Source organism: Carassius auratus, chromosome 7 (assembly GCF_003368295.1).
Source record: "Carassius auratus strain Wakin chromosome 7, ASM336829v1, whole genome shotgun sequence".
NCBI classification, from domain to species: Eukaryota; Metazoa; Chordata; class Actinopteri; order Cypriniformes; family Cyprinidae; genus Carassius; species Carassius auratus.
Genome location: NC_039249.1, coordinates 35,973,585 through 35,993,438, shown reverse-complemented (window position 1 = coordinate 35,993,438; position 19,854 = coordinate 35,973,585). Strand labels below are relative to the sequence as shown.

General features: G+C 40.7%; 1 protein-coding gene across 1 annotated transcript in view; it reads left to right on the top strand.

Annotated features, from left to right (window-relative positions):
* The first annotated feature begins 3,041 nt into the window (after positions 1-3,041).
* The window catches only part of hspa12b (heat shock protein 12B), a 22,461-nt gene continuing 5,648 nt past the window's right edge, over positions 3,042-19,854 (top strand). The window contains exons 1-9 of the mRNA XM_026268713.1: positions 3,042-3,559; positions 5,519-5,590; positions 6,545-6,639; positions 7,965-8,089; positions 8,193-8,379; positions 8,565-8,669; positions 10,602-10,718; positions 17,807-17,984; positions 19,445-19,531. Of these exons, the coding sequence (XP_026124498.1) occupies positions 5,545-5,590; positions 6,545-6,639; positions 7,965-8,089; positions 8,193-8,379; positions 8,565-8,669; positions 10,602-10,718; positions 17,807-17,984; positions 19,445-19,531 (940 nt within the window). The 5' untranslated portion in view covers positions 3,042-3,559; positions 5,519-5,544. The remainder of the gene's footprint in view (positions 3,560-5,518; positions 5,591-6,544; positions 6,640-7,964; positions 8,090-8,192; positions 8,380-8,564; positions 8,670-10,601; positions 10,719-17,806; positions 17,985-19,444; positions 19,532-19,854) is intronic.

Sequence of the window (19,854 nt, the reverse complement as noted above, 5' to 3'; positions counted from 1 at the left end):
TTGCATTTTATAACTTTGCATTTTTATAAGTAGGCTACCGTTGTTTGCATATTGGACGTGGACTTTTTAGCATAACAGGCACCATTTATTAACTGTAAGATCATTTTACGGCGTCATTTGCTGAGCCAGTGGATTTATTTGTTTAACTTTCTGGAATGTTGCTCTTCTTTTGTGAAGTGTTACGTTTTTTCGTCAACATTTTTTTTTTTTTTGTTTTGGTGTTTTGGTGTGTAACATACAACTTGACCAAGATTTCATATCTCACAAGGTTAATATTTTGCTGTCCAGCAGGTGGCGAAATGAAGTTGTTTACACTCATACTCCTCTGTCTTGTTTAACACGTAAAAGTAAAGTATAACTACTGGGGGAAAAGGCTTGTAGTTTCATTAATACTTTATTTCACCTTAGTAACATACAGGACCGTTTTTTCTATGAGCATACATTTAAAATTGCATAATTTTGGTAAAATATCACTTTAAACCTTACCTGTGACTACTGCTCAATGCTGATTTGTTGGAAGAAGGCTTAAAGTTTACATAGACAAGACTCTCATTGCACAAACAAACTTCTCTGATTTATTTTGTTCTCCAAAACTCTCGACAGCCAAAAAGCAGTATGTTCACCAAATGCTGCTTCTCCCAGGGATTTGTTCCCATAGTACTTCTTATTTTCTGACTGTATCAGATGGTCGTTATTTATGAGAACCACCCTAATATTGGGTTTCCATGTATAAAGGTCCTCCGGCCTTTTCCAGTCTGGTCTATACAGTCTCATATGGGTGGGTGGATTTTGATAGGGTGACTGTAGTCATCTAGTAAAATCAGCTATTACAATAGAGTTAACATGGGAGTCTCACTGAAAATAGCAGTGTGTGTGTGTGTGTTACTGAGGTCAGAAGGGTGGACCCACCTTTTCCTCAAGTACAGACAACAGTCACAGGAAAGGCGAGGGTGGAAGGCATATATTCATGTGCACATAGTACTTACACACACATGGCCTTTATGCATTTATGCTAATATCACGGTAGGTCTGTTCATAAATATTACAGTTTATGAGTGACAGAACTAAAATCAATCGAAATCTTTCAACAGGGGAAATAAGCTAGAAAATTATATTTTGTCATTCTAATTGCTAAAGAAATGTTGACGCTCAGCAAGGTTATGAGCAGCCCTTTTGAAAGCGGAAGGGTGGTGTATAAAAGAGGAAGCTTTAGGGTGTGTTCGTGATCAGAGCCAAAGCACTTCCTGGTTCAGTGTGCAGCACGACTAGCTTAGTCGGGGGTTGTTCACTTCCTCTCCACTCACTTGGTTGCTTCCTGTCTGACAAAGAAAGCAATGTGTGGTCTGGAGTGTTTATATGTAGCCTGGCCAGAATATGCTGGAGTGGGTCAGCTGATAGTTATGAATGGATACTCCAACTTACAGTCAATTATGGAATGGAGAACGTGTGTCTCTGTCAGTAAAAAAAAAAATAGGAAAGAGAAAAAGTAGGTCTGTTGGCCCCTCACTTTTCTGAGAGATTGGCCCTGGTGGCTTAGGGAGGCAAATGCCATTGGTAATGTGGTCCAGACTCAGGGAAATTAAATTTGAGAAAAACAGAAAAATATGGATCCATAGAAAGTTTTCTTGTTAAAGAAAAATGGATAGAGGGAGTGTATTTGTGAGCACATTTGAGCAATTCTGCCTTCCACCATTCAACTACTACATGAGCTCCACTGAAATGTACTAAATTTCACAAACGTATTGATAACAGGAATTATATATTTTGCTTTAGGTGTAGTATGCTATTTGTGTGCCTGTAGAACATCTGTTTGGGAAATCATTGTATAATGAATAACTACAACCAGAAACATTTCATTTCTGATATGCACAGTTTTATTTGAGTATTTGACTTACAATGCTACCCTAGTGAAAAGCAAATGTACTAAAATGTCTTTGAAATATGTATATTTTGTGCTAAGTATGCTACAAATATATTTACATGGTTCATAAAAATACCCTGCAATTGTACTTATGGTATAGTAAACTGCTATACTTAACGTCTGCTAAACTGGAACAGTTCATTTTGTACTAAATTTACTTTATTTGTGCAGATGCTGAAGTCCAACTAAAGATATGCTGAAGTATATTTGATTGTGCTAAACTGGAACTATTGCAAGTATACATTTTAGGAACACTTGAAATATCCTGCATTTAAATATTAGTCAAGATCATACAACCCTCATCTATAGTGACATTAAAACACATTTTAGGCTTAATAACAAGAAGTGTGCTTTTTGTACAGGTAATCTCAGTAAAGTGGTATTACAATTTTTATATCAGTAAATCTCGAGCAATATGTTAGCAATTTTTTAATAGATTTGAACTATACATAGGATGACATAAATGTATTTTAAATATATTACTTTTTACTAGGGCAGTAATGGTGCTTGCTTTCACTTTTATAAGTAAATGGTATGAATTTATAAATTACAAATTTAATCCCCTTAAATGTATAAATTGTCTCATATTTAAAGAGAAAAATTCATATTTAATAAGGAAATACATATACTTTTATAGTAAAATATGTTTTTAAGTAAAATACTCGATCACATAAAGAAAGAGGCATTCCTTCTAGAATTTTATTTTTATGTACAAAAGCTGTTTTTGTTGTTGTTGTTTCTTATTTTTTAGATTTCATGTATGTACAAAGCATAATGCAGTCCGTGTCGTGACCATGACTTTTTCATGAGCAGGCCTACTGTTCTGATTATGCATGTGTGAATGTCTTCTTAGAATAGCGGCCTTGAGTGTGCATTCAAGAACATTTACAATGAGAAGGTCAGACTAATGGAACACAGATGAGCTGGATTCATGCAAGGTTTTTTCGTATATTGAACTATTTTAAATTGGCCGAGAACATTTTTTTAAAGAGTGAAAAGGGAGTACAGCAAGAAATGAAACAGAGAGTGAGAGAAGACAGAAAGGAAAGAAAAAGGACTGAGCTGGAAGAGAAGCTGAGGAAAAAGAAAGAGTTGGATGCAGGGGGTGGGCAGGAGGAAAAGAGGGGGAACAGGAGAAGGGGGGTCGGATGACTTAATCAGTGCACGCTGCCACTCCAAATACTCCCCACCCTCTCTCTCTCTCTTTCTCAGTCCAACAAACACACACCGATACACAGTGATTGAATCTGTGTCAGTATGAAGTCAGATCCCCCTCCCTCCCTTTCCCCCTGCACTACAGCAACCTTCATATCCAGTCCCTGTACATGTGTGTGCGTGCGGCTCTCGCAACCATTCCTCCCTGACATTCCACAGCAGATGTGGGATTGACTGCTGGGATACAGAAACAAAGAAAGTCGCAGGAATATTCTTTGGATCTATGCAGTTTTTAAAACTACTCCGGACCTAACATACAGTGCTTTTCTTTGAAGTATTTAGCTGAATCATCTGTTGAAACATCATTTCAACAGCATCATTACATGGACTCTGCTACTTAAACATCCCATTTCTTTGGGGATTCTGGACTTTGGGGACTGAACAACCCCTGGCAGTGTACAATAGAACATCCTAAACAAAAGGGTGAGTAGAAAGTTGACATGCTGAAACAGAGTGAAAACTATAAATGGGATTAGCATCAGGTGCAGTGCTTTATCTTGACTGGCGGGAGTGGAGTGGGATTGATGGGGGCTTTCCAGAGAGGTAACTTAAGAATGTCTGAGTATGACATTAAAAGACAAATGGGAGTTTAGTTGACAGTTTACCTGACAGACTTTAAATATGACTTTGCACATCCTTTAAAATGACTATAATTATAATGTCGTAGGAAAGGGGTGAGTCATACTTGACCTCAGCTTCTGCAAATATTACTGTTGCAGTGTCTCAAGGGTGGAAATTAATAGGAAGATTTCCCTAGAAAGCTTTTTGAGGAAGCAGGTGGTGTGTTTGTGTCCAACAAACGGAGATACAAGGTGAAATCATTTTTGGTGGCAGTCGACAATATGCCACAGATGCTGATGGATGGTGGAATATAAAGAGTTTTTATAAATATTTGATCATTTCGGATGTTTACGCTTTTAATATCTCTGTATAGTTTTAGTTTATAGTTTTACTCCAGTTTTAGTACTTTTAGTTTTTTTACTAACTAAACTTTTTTTTTTTTGTATTTCGTTTTATTGTAATTAAATTGTTTTTGTTGTTTAATTTTAGTTAATGGTAATAACTATGACTTTACAGTATTTTACAGTGACTGGGATGGATTGTATATATTATGTTTCTTTGTTCAAACGACTCAGACTCAGTGCCAGAAAGCCTCTTTGATGTCATTTGTAATCTATATGAAGTGTGTCTGAAACCATATGGAGAGGCACTGAAAAGTCATTATCATCTGAAATCAATCAAGTTCAATCGGCTTGTATCATTTTAAAGCTTTTACTTTTTAAGTTTGCAAATGTGTTTATATTTCTACCTTTTCTGCCAAAGCCACTAAATATTGTTTGTAGCAAAGAGTGAAGTGCTGTGATGTGCTCAAAATGTGGTACCATTTTCTTTGCTGCACTAGTGCAAGAACAGTGCAGATAGCATCTGGAGAGTATATTTCAGTCAGATCCATTTACTAAACAAGCATTGTGGGAGGCCTCTTACCTCTCCCCCTCCACCTTTTCTGCTTTTCCAAAACCATTTTTCTCTTCTGAGCAACATGCAAGCATACACACACACACACACACACACACACACTGTCAAGGGAATTCTGCTTCCCTCTTACCCTGCATCTACAAGCACTGAAAAGGTTTGAAATGAACAGTGGAAGAAAAAGAAAATGGGAAAGAGTCCAAAGAAAAGATTATGGCAAGCGAGATGGAGAAAATAAGGGGGAATGGAACACTTTGGGGGGTAGGGGGCATGAGGTTGAATTTCAGAAAGTACCACATTTCTTCTACTTCTGTGTTCATCAGTTAATAGAAATAACTGTAAATCCAATATGTTGTTACTTAGCACAGAATTAAAGTACTTCTATTATCTCAGACTATAGTTTAACAACATTTACTTAACACATTTCAGTGTTTATTGTGTTTCTCTCCAGTTTCAGATCATTTGGTCAGGAAAACAGAACCCAACAAGAGCTTTGGGAAACTTAAAATCTAGTGAGACGGCATGACTAATACACACCCACCAGTATCATGTCATGATGTTGTTGTTGCAGCTGGGACCGAGCTATTATGATGTTTGAAAAAGAGAAAACATACATAAAAAAAAAAACATAATACGGATATATAGTCAAATATGTTTATACTGCATGTGTAATATGTCTGTACCGTTCTAAGTCTTTTCAATTTAGTTCAAAATGCGTACATTCTTAGATCTAAGGTGTTGATTTCTTATGGTTCTTTTAAAAATGTCTTTAAAAAATGTAAAGTTCTCTAGTTTATACTATTGGACATCATAAAAGAACATTATTTCCATTGTAATAAAAAAATTAATTTAAGGGAAAAAACTGTTTTACATGTCAGTTTTATTTATTTGTTATTTTCTCTCTCCTAGGCTGTAGAAGCCCTGTGACCTCTACAATGGCAGATGTCCTTCAGCTTGATACCAACAGTCTACAAGTGCCAGGTAACATTTCATTAAACATTTTCATTGGGATTTGATGCTTTAATTAAGACTTGAGGAAATCATATCTGAAGGGACCATGGAAGCTAATATATTAACAAGTACTTGCACAATATATAAGCAAAATTTATATACAGAAGACATGTAGAACAATGGACAGCTGAACAGAAACCTGTGGTCTTCCACATTTATTTCCACAGGAATTTTGCTGTAATTCCTGTCTGTTCCATCAACAATACTGGACAGGGGTGTGACCCTCTCTTATCTATGCTCTGCACTCTTGAGAATATCTGTACGTGTCGATAACATTCCTGTCAGACCCTTGAGTAAATTCCACCCATGTTTGAGTATGTGCTCATTTGCAGGCATATTCAAGCGACCTTGATGGAGGGGTCACTACATCAGTATTCACCATGCATTTCATTCTCTTCTGGAAAATATACGTACATTTTATCTTCCAGTGACATAAGCCAAAAAGTAACTGCAAACTGGCATTCAGAACTACCGCTATTGTTAAATGTAATGCCCATATTTCAAAATCAAATTAATATTCACATGCCTTTTAGATAAGCCATTGTGCACATCACAAAAGAGGGGAAAAGAGCTGTTGCTGCTTCTACTTGTTTTATCATGATTTTAAATACTTCTGAAAAGTAAGCTAGATGTATTTCCATTTCTTTTATGAAGGTATTAGGTCAATCAGCAAATACAAGCCTCTATAAAATCTAATGTGATCCACAGTGCAGTTTTTTCCCAAGGAAAACCATCCATTGGAAATTCTGTAACTGGTAAACACATGCCAGTTAAATGCCTAGCCTCCCACTATGGAATTTTCCAGAAATTCTTGATTTCTCTTCATTTCTCAACCACAATTACAAGCTCCAAACTTACATTTTCCAACAATGCATGAGTAACATAGCAAGTTAAAGACTTCTTCTCTCATGCATTCTCTTTCAGGTGAAGATAGATCGGCCTCTACATCTCCATCTGGTTCTCCATCTCCTTCCAGAAATGAATGCAGTATCACTCCTCTTACTCCATCCCCCTCTCCAGTAAGATCTCAACAGACACAGTGCTCTACCATGCAACCTCTGTAGTGCTTTATGAAAGTGAAAGTCATGACATTTGCCAAGTATGGTAACCCATACTTGGAATTGGTGCTCTGTATTTAACCCATCCAGGTGCACACACACAGCAGTAAGTAGTGAACACATACACTGTGAACACACACTCAAAGCAGTGGACAGCTACAGTATTTGCTCCAGCGCCCGGGAGCAATTGGGGGTTCAGTGCCTTGCTCAAGGGCACTTCAGCCATGGGTATGGAGGGTGGAAAAGAGTGCTGTTCATTCACTCCCCCAACCTACAATTCCTTACGGCACTGAGACTCGAACCTGTGACCTTCAGGTTACGAATCTCTAACCATTAGGCCACAGCTGCAAACATTGTCTTCAGAACTGGATTAAGTTCCAAAATCAGATGCTTTAAACTGCAGTAAAGTTGAAAGAGGATGTGGTACCACCAGAAATATGCAATTATGCTTCTTTACTTAGGACTCAGTCAGTTGGTTTAAAGTAGCACTATCATTAGCTAATCCTCCAGTTAAACTGCACTGCAATCTGTGCAGCACAAAACTGTTTTGTTTGAAAGCTTGAAAGTATCACTAAAGGTGAAGTATGTCATATCTGTGCAACTAGTGACACGAAAGGAATTGTAAAAAATAATTTCAAACAGTTCTCTTAAAAACTCACACGGTCTGCCATTGGTTGGACATCACATGGTCACAATTCAAACTCATGCCAGTGGTTGAGCAAATAACCCTGTCCCAGTTGCTGTCCACATGGAACATCTCTTTGTTGTCAAAGTGCTGTTTTTTCGTTGTTTTTAATGTCTTTAAAAAACCTTGCTTTTCTTTCCAATTCCAATGTCATCACCATCACCTGTGCTACTTTGTCCATTATTTTATGATGTAAACATGAAGTAGACATGTTTGACCATCTTTTGCAGCTTCTTGTGCAAGATACAGTGTTCTAAAGTGTACTAGTAGAAGTAGTAGTAGTAAAAAAACAAAAAACAAAATGAAGTTACATTTTTCTTCTAGAGCTTGCATTTAATTTATTCATTACACTGCCCTGTATTTCACGTTTTTAAACACAAATCAGCTTTACATGATTGATCCAATAGTCAAATGACCTGAAAAAAATACATTTAACACTCCCCTCTGAAGTTTTTGGTCAATGTAACACTCAGGTCAGGGAACTTATCTAGAGATAAGAGACGGGAGGGACAAGGTAGGTTTCAACCCATTTGAAAAGGTGATAAGGCAATTGATTTATTTTCTTTCTGTCTGCCTTGTTTTTCTTCGTTTCCCTCTGTAGCGGACAGAGGTTAGACCGCGTGTGGCTCGTCCGTTTTCTGTGGTTGTTGCTATAGATTTTGGAACCACCTCCAGTGGCTATGCATTCAGTTTCACAGAAGATCCTGAGACCATTCACATGATGAGGTATTATGACATAAGCACAAAAACACGGTCTAACTTGAAGTTATTACAACGCCCCAATCCACTTCTTACCCTACATTTCTCCTTACTTTTTATTTTTTAACAGACGGTGGGAGGGTGGCGACCCTGGTGTAGCCAATCAGAAGAGTCCAACTTGCCTTCTGCTGACCCCTGACCTCCGGTTCCACAGTTTTGGTTTTGCAGCTCGAGACAGCTATCATGACCTTGACCCCGAGGAAGCCAGGCATTGGCTCTACTTTGACAAATTCAAAATGAAAATCCACAGCACCAGTGTAAGCAGAGCATCTGTAATATCTTGACTATGTTTTTGATGTAAATGTTTGTTCATGTAGAGTAATTGCTCAGCTTAGGGTGATCAAGCTTTTGTCATAAGATTGTCTAAATACTTAAGGAGCATAAGGAGAGTGTATTATTTATGTCACATCTTTGTAAGAAAGATCTCTCTTACTTTCTATAGGATCTCACTATGGAGACCGAGCTGGAGACTGTTAGTGGAAGAAGAGTCCGGGCTATTGAGGTGTTTGCTCATGCCTTGAGGTTCTTCAGAGAACATGCTTTAAAGGTGAACATAAACACACAAAACAGAGGCAAAGTAGTACAAAGACAGTCATCTAAACAAGTTCTCAACAAAAGTTCATGAGGATATGTTCAAGCCCTAAAGGAGCCAACTACACTAAGGACTCATATTAGTATCTAAAGTGTACTTCCCCATTGATAAGTGGTTGCACCACAAAAGGTATGATTTTTGTCAAATTGTAGGGGTAAACTGTTGTTCCACCACCACCACGACTATACTTTTATTTCTAATTATTTTAAGTGTAAAATAAACAGCATATTATTTTTACTAAGTAATTCATGTTGAGCCATCGATCATGGACATACATAAATATATATATATATATATATATATATATATATATATATAAAATTTAAATAAAATTACATTTATGCATTTAGCAGACGCTTTTATCCAAAGCGACTTACAGTGCATTCAGGCTATCAATTTTGACATATTTTATATATATATATACAAACCCAATTCCAAAAACGTTGTTACACTGTACAAATTGTGAGTACAAAAGGAATGGAATAATATACAAATCTCATAACCTTATATTTTATACACAATAGAATATAGATAACATATCAAATGTTGAAAGTGATCATTTTCAGATTTTTAGAACATTTTAGATTTCATGAGAGCTACACATTTCAAAAAGTTGGGACAGGTAGCAATAAGAGGCCGGAAAAGTTAAATGTACATATAAGGAACAGCTGGAGGACCCATTTGCAACTTATTAGGTCAATTGGCAACATGATTGGGTATGAAAAGAGCCTCTCGGAGTGGCAGTGCCTCTCAGAAGTCAAGTTGGGCAGAGGATCACCAATTCCCCCAATGCTGCGGCAAAAAATAGAGGAGCAATATTAGAAAAAAGTTTCTCAGAGAAATATTGAAAAGAGTTAAAAGTTATCATCATCTACAGTGCATAATATCATCTAAAGATTCAGAGAATCTGGAACAATCTCCTCCCACCAACATGTGATTGGGGTAAAAGATGCCCATCAGTTATCAGCAAATAGTAAAATGCGTATCCTAGTATCTTGATTTGGAATCTGCTTTTTTCAGGCCAGAGCCCTGCAGGAATTGAGTTTGATACCCCTGGTGTAAATATAATATATTTGCACTTTGCGTAAATAGCATATCGCAAAAAAAAAAATACTGATATTTTCACTTTGTGTAAATAGAAACCATTGATATTTGCACTTAGTGTAAATCGCATCTGTCGCTGTTTACACTACGTGTAAATAGACTCTATCGCTATTTACATTTAGTGCAAATAGCCACTGCTATGTTAAATACAGACTTTGGCTCAACAAGCTGGTATGGACTCCAGCATATATCAACAACATATACAGAATTTCCAATATGTATAAAATGTATTTTATTAGAAATATATATAATATATTTATAATTGTACTGTACTTACTCAAGAACTATTTGAACATTTGTGAAACTTTTTTAAAGTGCTGTTAATGTCTTGGATAAACTTTTATTTATTTAGGCATTTGTTGCCTTTTTTAGTTGTGCAACTCAAATCTCCCCCCAGGGCCAGACTGAACATGAACCAACAGTATAATGTAGAACAGTAGTGCGCTGTGGCTTTGGTCCAAATCTTTCAGGATGCACTTTTCCTTCACTCATACAAGAACACATCCAGTCTCTGTGAAGAGTGGGGGTTGGGGGTCATTCTTGGCTGGACCCAAACCTTCTTCCTCCTTCTTCCTGGAGCCCCTGAAGGATGGGGGGAACATTAACATGGAGATTTTGCCCAAACCTCTGGCCATGCATGGGGGTCATGAGTGCGACACTGTATTTTTTCAAGTGGAACGGAAATAAGGATATCAATAACTAATAGACATATGAAAATGTTATCTGTGGAATGTAGCTTAGATAAGAGTAGGAAAAGTAGTAATGTTTGTGTGTGTTTTTCAGGAGGTGAAGGACCAGTCTTCCTCTGTGCTGGAAGGTAATGAAGTACGATGGGTCATCACTGTTCCTGCGGTGTGGCGGCAACCAGCCAAGCAGTTCATGCGAGAAGCTGCATATTTGGTAATGTAGGATAACTGATCTGAGAAAACTGAAAAATTACACATTCAAATTTCTTTCTCTTTCTTGCTCTTTCTGTTTTTCTTCTCTTTCTCTCTTTCTTTTCTCATGCACACATACAGTACACAAATGCATACTCCCATACTGAACATGGCGTCCTGCAGCCCCCCAGTGAAGTTCAGGAAATGTGTGTATATTAAAAAGAATGCAAAAGTCACTGTACACATACAGTAAATGGGAATACTAAATTACTTTTGTATGAGCGTGAGAGGTATAGTGTGCCATGAGGGAACAATAACCTGATATCCAGTTTATATAAGTGTGTTTGCCCGTGTGAAATATACTGTTTTGCAGAGCCGTACATTTCCCTATGAGAAAAACATTAAGAAATCCATCACAGAGATTATTTTTGGCACAATATAAACATCTCGGGCCATACAACAATCAACAGTGCAGGAATTGCCATAAAAGAACAAATACTCTTGATTCGATCATTACCAGCTGCTCAAACACTAAGACCACTGAAATCTCCCTGAATTTATACCCAATCCATCCAACAGCTCTACATATCAAACAGGCTCATGTTAGAATAGGATTTGTTCTAGTAGCCTAAGATCTTTATTTCTATATACTGTACCTTATTGGAGGTAAGGCAGGTTAATTTCCTCTTTGCAGTGTCAAAGAGGTTAAACAACGCAAAAGACCAGCATACAAACACAGGAAACCACGCCTGTCCTAGCCAAGCAAGAGAGGGGGAATGAGGCAGCCCACCATCTCCCATCATAACTCCAACACCAATTGGGGCAGTTAACTGATACTTTCACAATGTGTGGATACTTTTTGTTCTGTTACTTTGGTTACCTTGCTACCAGTTTTTCTCATTGCTTACAGGTTTTCTGATAAAAATGTAAGCAGTACTTGCTCATATAAATTGCCAGTTGATGCTAGAGTGTCGTTTGTGGGTTCCAGGGTACTGTTATGCAGTTTCAAGGTGTTCTGAATGCTTTTAGCAAATTGTTACTTAGTTGCTAAAATGTTGTGGGTGGCTGCTAAGGCATTGCTATGGCATTTAATAAATGTCCCAAGTCCAAAGAACCCAATAGTGCTTGCATCATCTAGTATGAACTTATATCAGTTGATGTATTGGTGATGAGGATTTTTCAGTAACGCTTTGCGCAGGTTACATCATCACACCAGTAGGTGGCAATTTCAGTGTCTTTATGAGTGACTCAGTAAAACATTCAGCTACCTGATTTGTTCAAAAACTGATTCATTCAGAAAATAATAATGTGTGTCTGTCGTTGAACCACTCACTGAACCAATTTGTTCAAAACACTGATTCATTCGGAAAAGAAACACGTGACTCTGTATATGAGGGAGTCATTGAATCACTCACTCAAAAAAAACTTGTTTAAAACAATTGTTTAGGAACAAAATGTGACGGCTGGTGAAAGGACAGTCTGGAAACAATAGCGAGTTAACGTATTTAATGAGATGATGAGATAAAGTTACAAAGACACACAAAGACGATGATACGGGAACACTCCAGAGGGATGATTAAGGCGGTGAGAGTCCAGACGGTAATGGAGTGCAGGTGAGGAGTCCGGGTGTTGACGGCGTGAGGCAGCAGGAGAGAGTGGCATAGGAACTGCGGGGAACAGAGCCGAAGGTAAGTGTCCGTGGCTGAGTGATCGTGCGGAGAGTGGATGAGATTCTGGGGAAACACAGACATCCAACGCACACTACACAGAAGCCAGAAGGGGGTAAACACAACGACATGAAACAACGATCTCACAAACACAAGACGTGAGACAAGCCATTATATAGGAGATGGGTAATGAGTGGCAGCTGTTGCTGATACAATTAACGGAGACACCCACAACTAATCAGTGCAGACGCAGAACACACAGAATCCACCACAAAGTGTGAACAACCCGAGATCACGGTTTACCAACCGTGACAGTACCCCCCCTCTAAGAACTCCTCCTGGAGTTCCCAGAAGGGCCTACCTGCTGATTGAATTCATCAATAAGGGAGTGATCCAATATGTCCCTAGCAGGTACCCAACTCCTCTCCTCCGGACCGTAACCTTCCCAGTCCACCAGATACTGGAATCCTCGTCCCCTCCGTCTCGAGTCCAGAATGCGATTAACCGAATAAGTCGGTTCCCCATCAACGAGACGTGGCGGCGGGGGAACTGGAGTAGGCGGATTAATACGTGCATAAAACACGGGTTTAATTTTGGACACATGAAAGGCGGGGTGTATCCTCCTGTACGCAGGAGGTAGTTTGAGGCGGACTGTCACCGGACTAATGATTTTGGTGATAGTGAACGGGCCGATAAATTTGGGAGCTAGTTTATTAGAAACGGATCGCAATGGAATGTTACTGGTAGAAAGCCACACTTTTTGACCCACGACGTAGACGGGAGGCTTTGACCGGTGGCAATCGGCCTTGGCCTTAGTGCGGGCTCTGGTCCAGGTGCGGTGGCACCTCTGGACAAACGCGTGAGCGGAGGGGACCGCGACTTCAGATTCCAGACTGGGAAAGGCTGGTGGCTGGTACCCTACACTACACTGAAACATAGAGAGGCCCGTAGCTGACACTGGCAACGAATTGTAGGCGTACTCCACCATAGAGAGTTGTTGACTCCAGGAAGAAGGATTCTTGGAGACCAAACATCTCAACGTCCTCTCTAAATCTCGGTTGGCTCGCTCAGATTGTCCGTTGCTTTGGGGATGATAACCCGACGACAAGCTAACTGACGCTCCTAATAACTTGCAAAACTCTTTCCAAAATTTGGATATGAACTGGGATCCCCTGTCTGAAACCACGTCTCCTGGGAGGCCATGAAGCCGAAAAACGCGGTCTAAAACAGTAACCGCTGTCTCCTTGGCTGTCGGTAATTTGGGCAAGGGAATGAAATGTGCTGCCTTCGAGAACCGGTCTACTACAGTCAAAACGACTGTCATGCCATTAGAGGGCGGGAGGTCGGTGACAAAATCTAGATCGATATGTGACCAGGGTCTCGAAGGGACAGACAGCGGTTGAAGGAGCCCATCAGGAGGTCGGTTAGATGACTTACCACTGGTGCAAACTGAACAAGCCAAAACAAAATCGCGGACGTCGCGAGCCATACGTGGCCACCAGAATCGTTGTCTAACCAACCCATTACTTCTACTTATCCCTGGATGACAAGCCATGTTGGAACAATGACCCCACTGGACAACTTCGGACCTTAACTCCTCCGGCACAAATAAGCGGTTCGGTGGGCAACCGGACGGAGGCATTACCCCTTCTAAGGCCGTCTTGACCTTCGACTCGACCTCCCATACGAGTGCTGAGACTACTAATCTCTCAGGCAAAATACACTCGGGAGTAACGGGACGGGCGGAGGGATCAAAAAGACGTGACAAAGAATCGGGTTTAACATTCTTGGAACCCGGGCGGTACGATAGGGTAAATTCAAAACGGCCGAAAAAAAGTGCCCACCGAGCTGCCTGGAATTGAGTCTTTTGGCAGTTCTAATGTACTCTAAATTCTTATGATCGGTCCAAACAATAAAGGGAACCCCTGAACCCTCTAACCAGTGGCACCACTCCTCCAACGCTAATTTGACCACCAACAAATCTCTATTGCCAATGTCATAATTACGTTTGGCAGGAGATAATCGATGAGAGAAAAACGCGCAAGGGTGGACCTTATCGTCTGAAGCAGCACGTTGGGACAACACTGCTCCTACCCCCACCTCTGATGCGTCGACCTCCACCACGAACTGCCGTGTGGGATCAGGGGCGACAAGGATGGGAGCCGAAACAAAGCGGTTCTTCATGTTAGAGAACGCAGCCTCAGCTGCGTCAGACCACCTGAATGGAGTTCTGGGGGAGGTCAAGGCTGTCAGAGGTGAGGCTAGTTGGCTGTAATTATGAATAAAACGCCGATAGAAGTTGGCGAACCCCAGAAACCGCTGTAGGGCCTTACGGGAATCTGGAGATGGCCAATCTATCACAGCCTTTACCTTGTCAGGGTCCATTCGTATTCCCTCAGACGACACGATAAACCCTAGGAAGGGGACCAACTGGGCATGGAATACGCACTTCTCCGCCTTGACAAAAAGCCCATTCTCTAATAGCCTCTGGAGCACTCGTCTGACGTGTTGAACATGTTCCTGGAGAGGTGAAGAAAAAATCAGTATGTCATCCAGGTAAACATATATAAACTGATCTACCATATCTCTCAACACATCATTCACGAGTGCTTGAAAGACCCCGGGCGAGTTGGAGAGCCCGAACGGCATAACCAAATACTCAAAGTGCCCTCTAGGGGTATGAAAGGCAGTTTTCCATTCATCCCCCTTCCTGATGCGGACCAAATGATAAGCATTACGTAAATCCAGTTTTGTGAATACAGATGCTCCCTGCAACCTCTCGAAAGCTGAAGACATGAGTGGTAATGGATAAGTATTCTTAATAGTAATGTTGTTCAGCTCTAGGTAATCAATACAAGGTCGCAGAGAACCATCCTTCTTACCCACAAAAAAGAACCCCGCCCCCGCTGGAGATGAGGAAGGACGGATGAACCCAGAGGCTAAGGAATCAGAAATATATTTCTCCATGGCCTCCCTCTCAGGAATAGAAAGGGAGTATAACTTGCTTTTAGGCGGAGATTTACCTGACACTAAGTCTATGGCACAGTCGTAGGGACGATGCGGAGGAAGAGAAGCAGCCCGGGACTTACTGAACACTTCCTTCAGGTCCAGATACTCAACGGGCAAGTTTGGCAAAGCCATGGTCTCCTTCTGAAAAACAGAAACAGGAACAACAGGACAAGCAGAAACCAGACAAGACTCAACTTTCAATGACAACTTTCACTCCACAATGTGATAGTGTTAGAACCCCATTCCACTCGTGGATTATGTTTGAACAACCAGGGGTGACCTAAAACAATGGGAGCAACAGGGGAGTCCATGAGAAAAAAGGATATGGTTTCTTGATGGTTGCCAGATGTGATGAGTGTGATGGGTTCAGTATGGTGGGTGACATGAGGCAGTTCCTGGCCGTTGAGTGTGGTGACATGGATGGGGAGAGACACAGGAAGGACAGGAATGTTCAGGTGATGTGCCAGTGAAGAATCAATGAAATTACCTTCGGCTCCGGAGTCCAGAAGAGCTTGGCATTCATGATGGTGATTCTTCCACCACAGTTTCACCGGAAGGAGGGTCGATGATGTGGGTGAGGACTTCTCGGCGGAGATCCCACCCAATAGTAGCCTCAGGTTTACTATCCGGCTGACTCTTTTACCGGGCAAGAGTAGTTGTTATGATCAGAGCCTCCACAGTATAAACATAGTCCTTGGGACCTCAGCCGTTCCCTCTCCCTCCGGGACAGCCGAGCTCGACCCACCTGCAAGGGCTCGTGATCGTCGGCAGAACTGACCGTGTTCTCTCGACTCAAGTGCCCCCTACTGGGAGAGAATGGAGGTCTGGAAGGACTGTGTTGGCGGCCTAGGCGATTAAACCTGGCCTCCACCCGCAACGCCAGGTCGATGAGTTCGTTGAGAGTATGGGGCAGCTCGAGGAGGTAGATCTCCTGCTGAACACGGTCGGATAACCCATGCAGGAATCTATCCCACTGCGCCGCCTCGTTCCACTGGCACGCGGCCGCCAGGGTACGGAACTTGATGAAAGTGCGGGGCTGCAGAGCAAAATGCATTGAGCACTTGTTAAGGAATGTTCTGCAAAAAGTTGGCTCACCAGCGTAGTTTTCCGGCGCCGGAAGTCGCGGCTCTGGCCGGAAGTGGTCCTGGGGAATCCCCGGGGGAACGGTCGGTGCAGGCGGCGCGATGGGCGCAGTGGGAGACGTGAGCTGATGGATCTGCTGGATCTGCTGGGTGAGCTCGGACACCTGTGCCACCAGCGCTTGGACGGCGCGTCCGGTGTTCGAGATGCTCTCCTGCTGCTGATCCATTCTCTTGACGCTGTGGTGCATGAAATCGGTGAGGGTGTTGGTGCTCGCTGCTTCCATGTTTGGGTGAGATCGTTCTGTGACGGCTGGTGAAAGGACAGTCTGGAAACAATAGCGAGTTAACGTATTTAATGAGATGATGAGATAAAGTTACAAAGACACACAAAGACGATGATACAGGAACACTCCAGAGGGATGATTAAGGCGGTGAGAGTCCAGACGGTAATGGAGTGCAGGTGAGGAGTCCGGGTGTTGACGGCGTGAGGCAGCAGGAGAGAGTGGCACAGGAACTGCGGGGAACAGAGCCGAAGGTAAGTGTCCATGGCTGAGTGATCGTGCGGAGAGTGGATGAGGTTCTGGGGAAACACAGACATCCAACGCAAACTACACAGAAGCCAGACGGGGGTAAACACAACGACATGAAACAACGATCTCACAAACACAAGACGTGAGACAAGCCATTATATAGGAGATGGGTAATGAGTGGCAGCTGTTGCTGATACAATTAACGGAGACGCCCACAACTAATCAGTGCAGACGCAGAACATACAGAATCCACCACAAAGTGTAAACAACCTGAGATCATGGTTTACCAACCGTGACACAAAACCAATTACTGTCTATATGAGTGAGTGAGTGAATTATTTACTCAACCAATTCATTGAAAATACGGATTCATTCAGGAACCAATAAAGTGACTGTATCATTAAATCATTCAGGTAGCTGATTTGTGATCCTCTCTGTGAAATCCAGGCTAAAGTGTCAAATCTAATTATGATATAACAAATATCAGAGTTTGATTTCAACCATTAATTACACTATGATTTCAATCTTAGACATTGTCTCAGTCAATATTATAGATATCAATGTTACATTTTCACAGATTGCTCTTTACCTTATGAAGGATGGTTTTACAGTAAACAGTAAATTAAAAATAAATGAATAAATAAAATAAAAAACTTAAAAAAAAGAAAAGACTTTAGCTGGGTTTCACAGCCAAGGTCGCATTTATTCAAAACACTAATTCATTGAGGAACTAAACTCACCCTTGGAAACACTTGATAATAAGTGACGCAATGTTACCTCAAACACTATTAATTAAGGCTCATGTTTTTTATCTTATTATAGGCAGGTTTGGTGACTCCAGATTCTCCTGAGCAGCTCCTCATAGCTCTCGAACCAGAGGCTGCATCCATCTATTGCAGGAAGCTCCGTCTACACCAGGTCATTGACCTCAGTCAAAAACCAATAACTAATGGTTTAGATTTGGATGGGTCCCGATCATTTGATTCCAGTTTTAGGCAAGGTAAGTATTTTCTTATTCTCAACCAATTAGCATTATACAGTATCATAGCTTTTAGATTGATCCGGTGAAGCAGTCCAAATCTCTTGCTTTGAGTGTATAACATTTATCTGTAAACAAAAAATGGGAACAATGCCTAAAGCATAAGGAATACGGGATTGTTTTTCATCCTTTGAAAACAGAGTACTTTTTTTTGTTTCCTGTGGGTATGTGCGGGTTTATGCCAGATTAGAGTAAGACTCAGAACCAAGCGGGTCTTAGTGAACATGAAAGCATGTGGTTTAGGTTAAGACAGAAAGAGAGAGATGACCTTTTCTTGAAAGTGTGAGTGTCCCCCAATGTCACATAACTGAAAAAGCCTCTTTGAAGGGGTGACACTGTGTTTCTTATTGAGGCTTTACAAAAGATGAAATGGTACTCGTTTACATACACTCTTTACTGTACAAAAAAAGAAAAACAAATTCTGTAGACATTATTCATTCTTGTTTTACACTCAGACAAAATATACTTACACTCATACACACACATTTCACATCATAATTGGAACAAGGTGCTGCAGACCATGATCTCACCCTCGTCTTGACTGCTTACATTAGTTGTCCTGGATTGATTTCTTTTGTTCTTTCATTCTTTCTTGCATTTTTGCTTGCTTACTTATTCAGAAGTATGCGAAAATATGTACGTTCCAAAAATGAAAAAGTTTTACAATTGGACAATGTTCACTGCCAAAGGAAATCAAGGGACACAAACACACTTAAGCTGCTTCTTTTCTTTTCTGTACACTTTAGCATTTTCTATGGAGAGAAAAAATAGTTTTTTTTTGTTTTTGTTTTTTTTTTGCAGTGGGTGCATTATTATTAAATCTGCTGTATCAGATCACATGGGTTTTAGAGTAATTATAGTTAAAATTGGTTTGTTTCTCTCTTTGTCTTGTTTCACATGCTGTTTCATATTGTAATGGGTTCCAGATTGTCCCAAAAGTGTGGTTAGGTTTTCTCTTTGTGTGTTTGGTGCAGGAATGTAAGTGTTCACAGACTGTACCTGAAAGGAAATATTAGAAGTAACGCAGTCCATAAAAAGAGTTCTTCAGGAAACATAGCAACCAGTATAGCCTCAAAAGTGAAGCAGAGATCATTCTTAGTTTAGCAGGTCATTATTCACTAAAAGCACCCCCTATAAAACTACAGCCATGAAACACAGCCGGTTTTATTAGGTATAAGAGCAATACTTAAAAGTAAATTGTGCTCACATCTCAAAGATCATGTTTTATAAACAAAGGCTTTAAGTTCATTAAATCAGGGTCTTTTTAGCAGGCAGCTTTATTATTGATCCAGGTAACTGCAGTATCTCCCTCTCTCTTTCGCTCAAGTTCGAGTTTATTGCCTCTAATATGATAAGGTTTTGATTAATGCTGCCCATGTGTGAGTGATTCACAGATTAAAGGAAATCAATCTGTCTTTCAGCACGCGAGCAGCTCCGCAGAGCCAGGCATAGCAGGACTTTTCTGGTGGAGAGTGGTACTGGAGAATTATGGTCTGAGATGCAGACAGGTGAGCAGCACCTCCACTCTCTACACGCAGAGTACGCAGTTTGCATAGGACACCAACTCCGAGGGGGACACCATCACAGCTGCAAAAAAAAAAAAAACCCATTCCCCCATCCGCCCTCGCCCCTCATGTTTGCGTTGAATGCTCATAATTGATGGATGGACATCCGGTGCAGAGAAATTTGCTCTAAAGTTACATGTGTGATATTGCTTTACACTTTGTATTTTCTAACGTCAATAGCATTTGAGGAGAATGACTTACAGTCATAAAAACAACTGTAAACTTTCATATAGGTGTCAACTATAATGGACACCTTTTACAGTTTT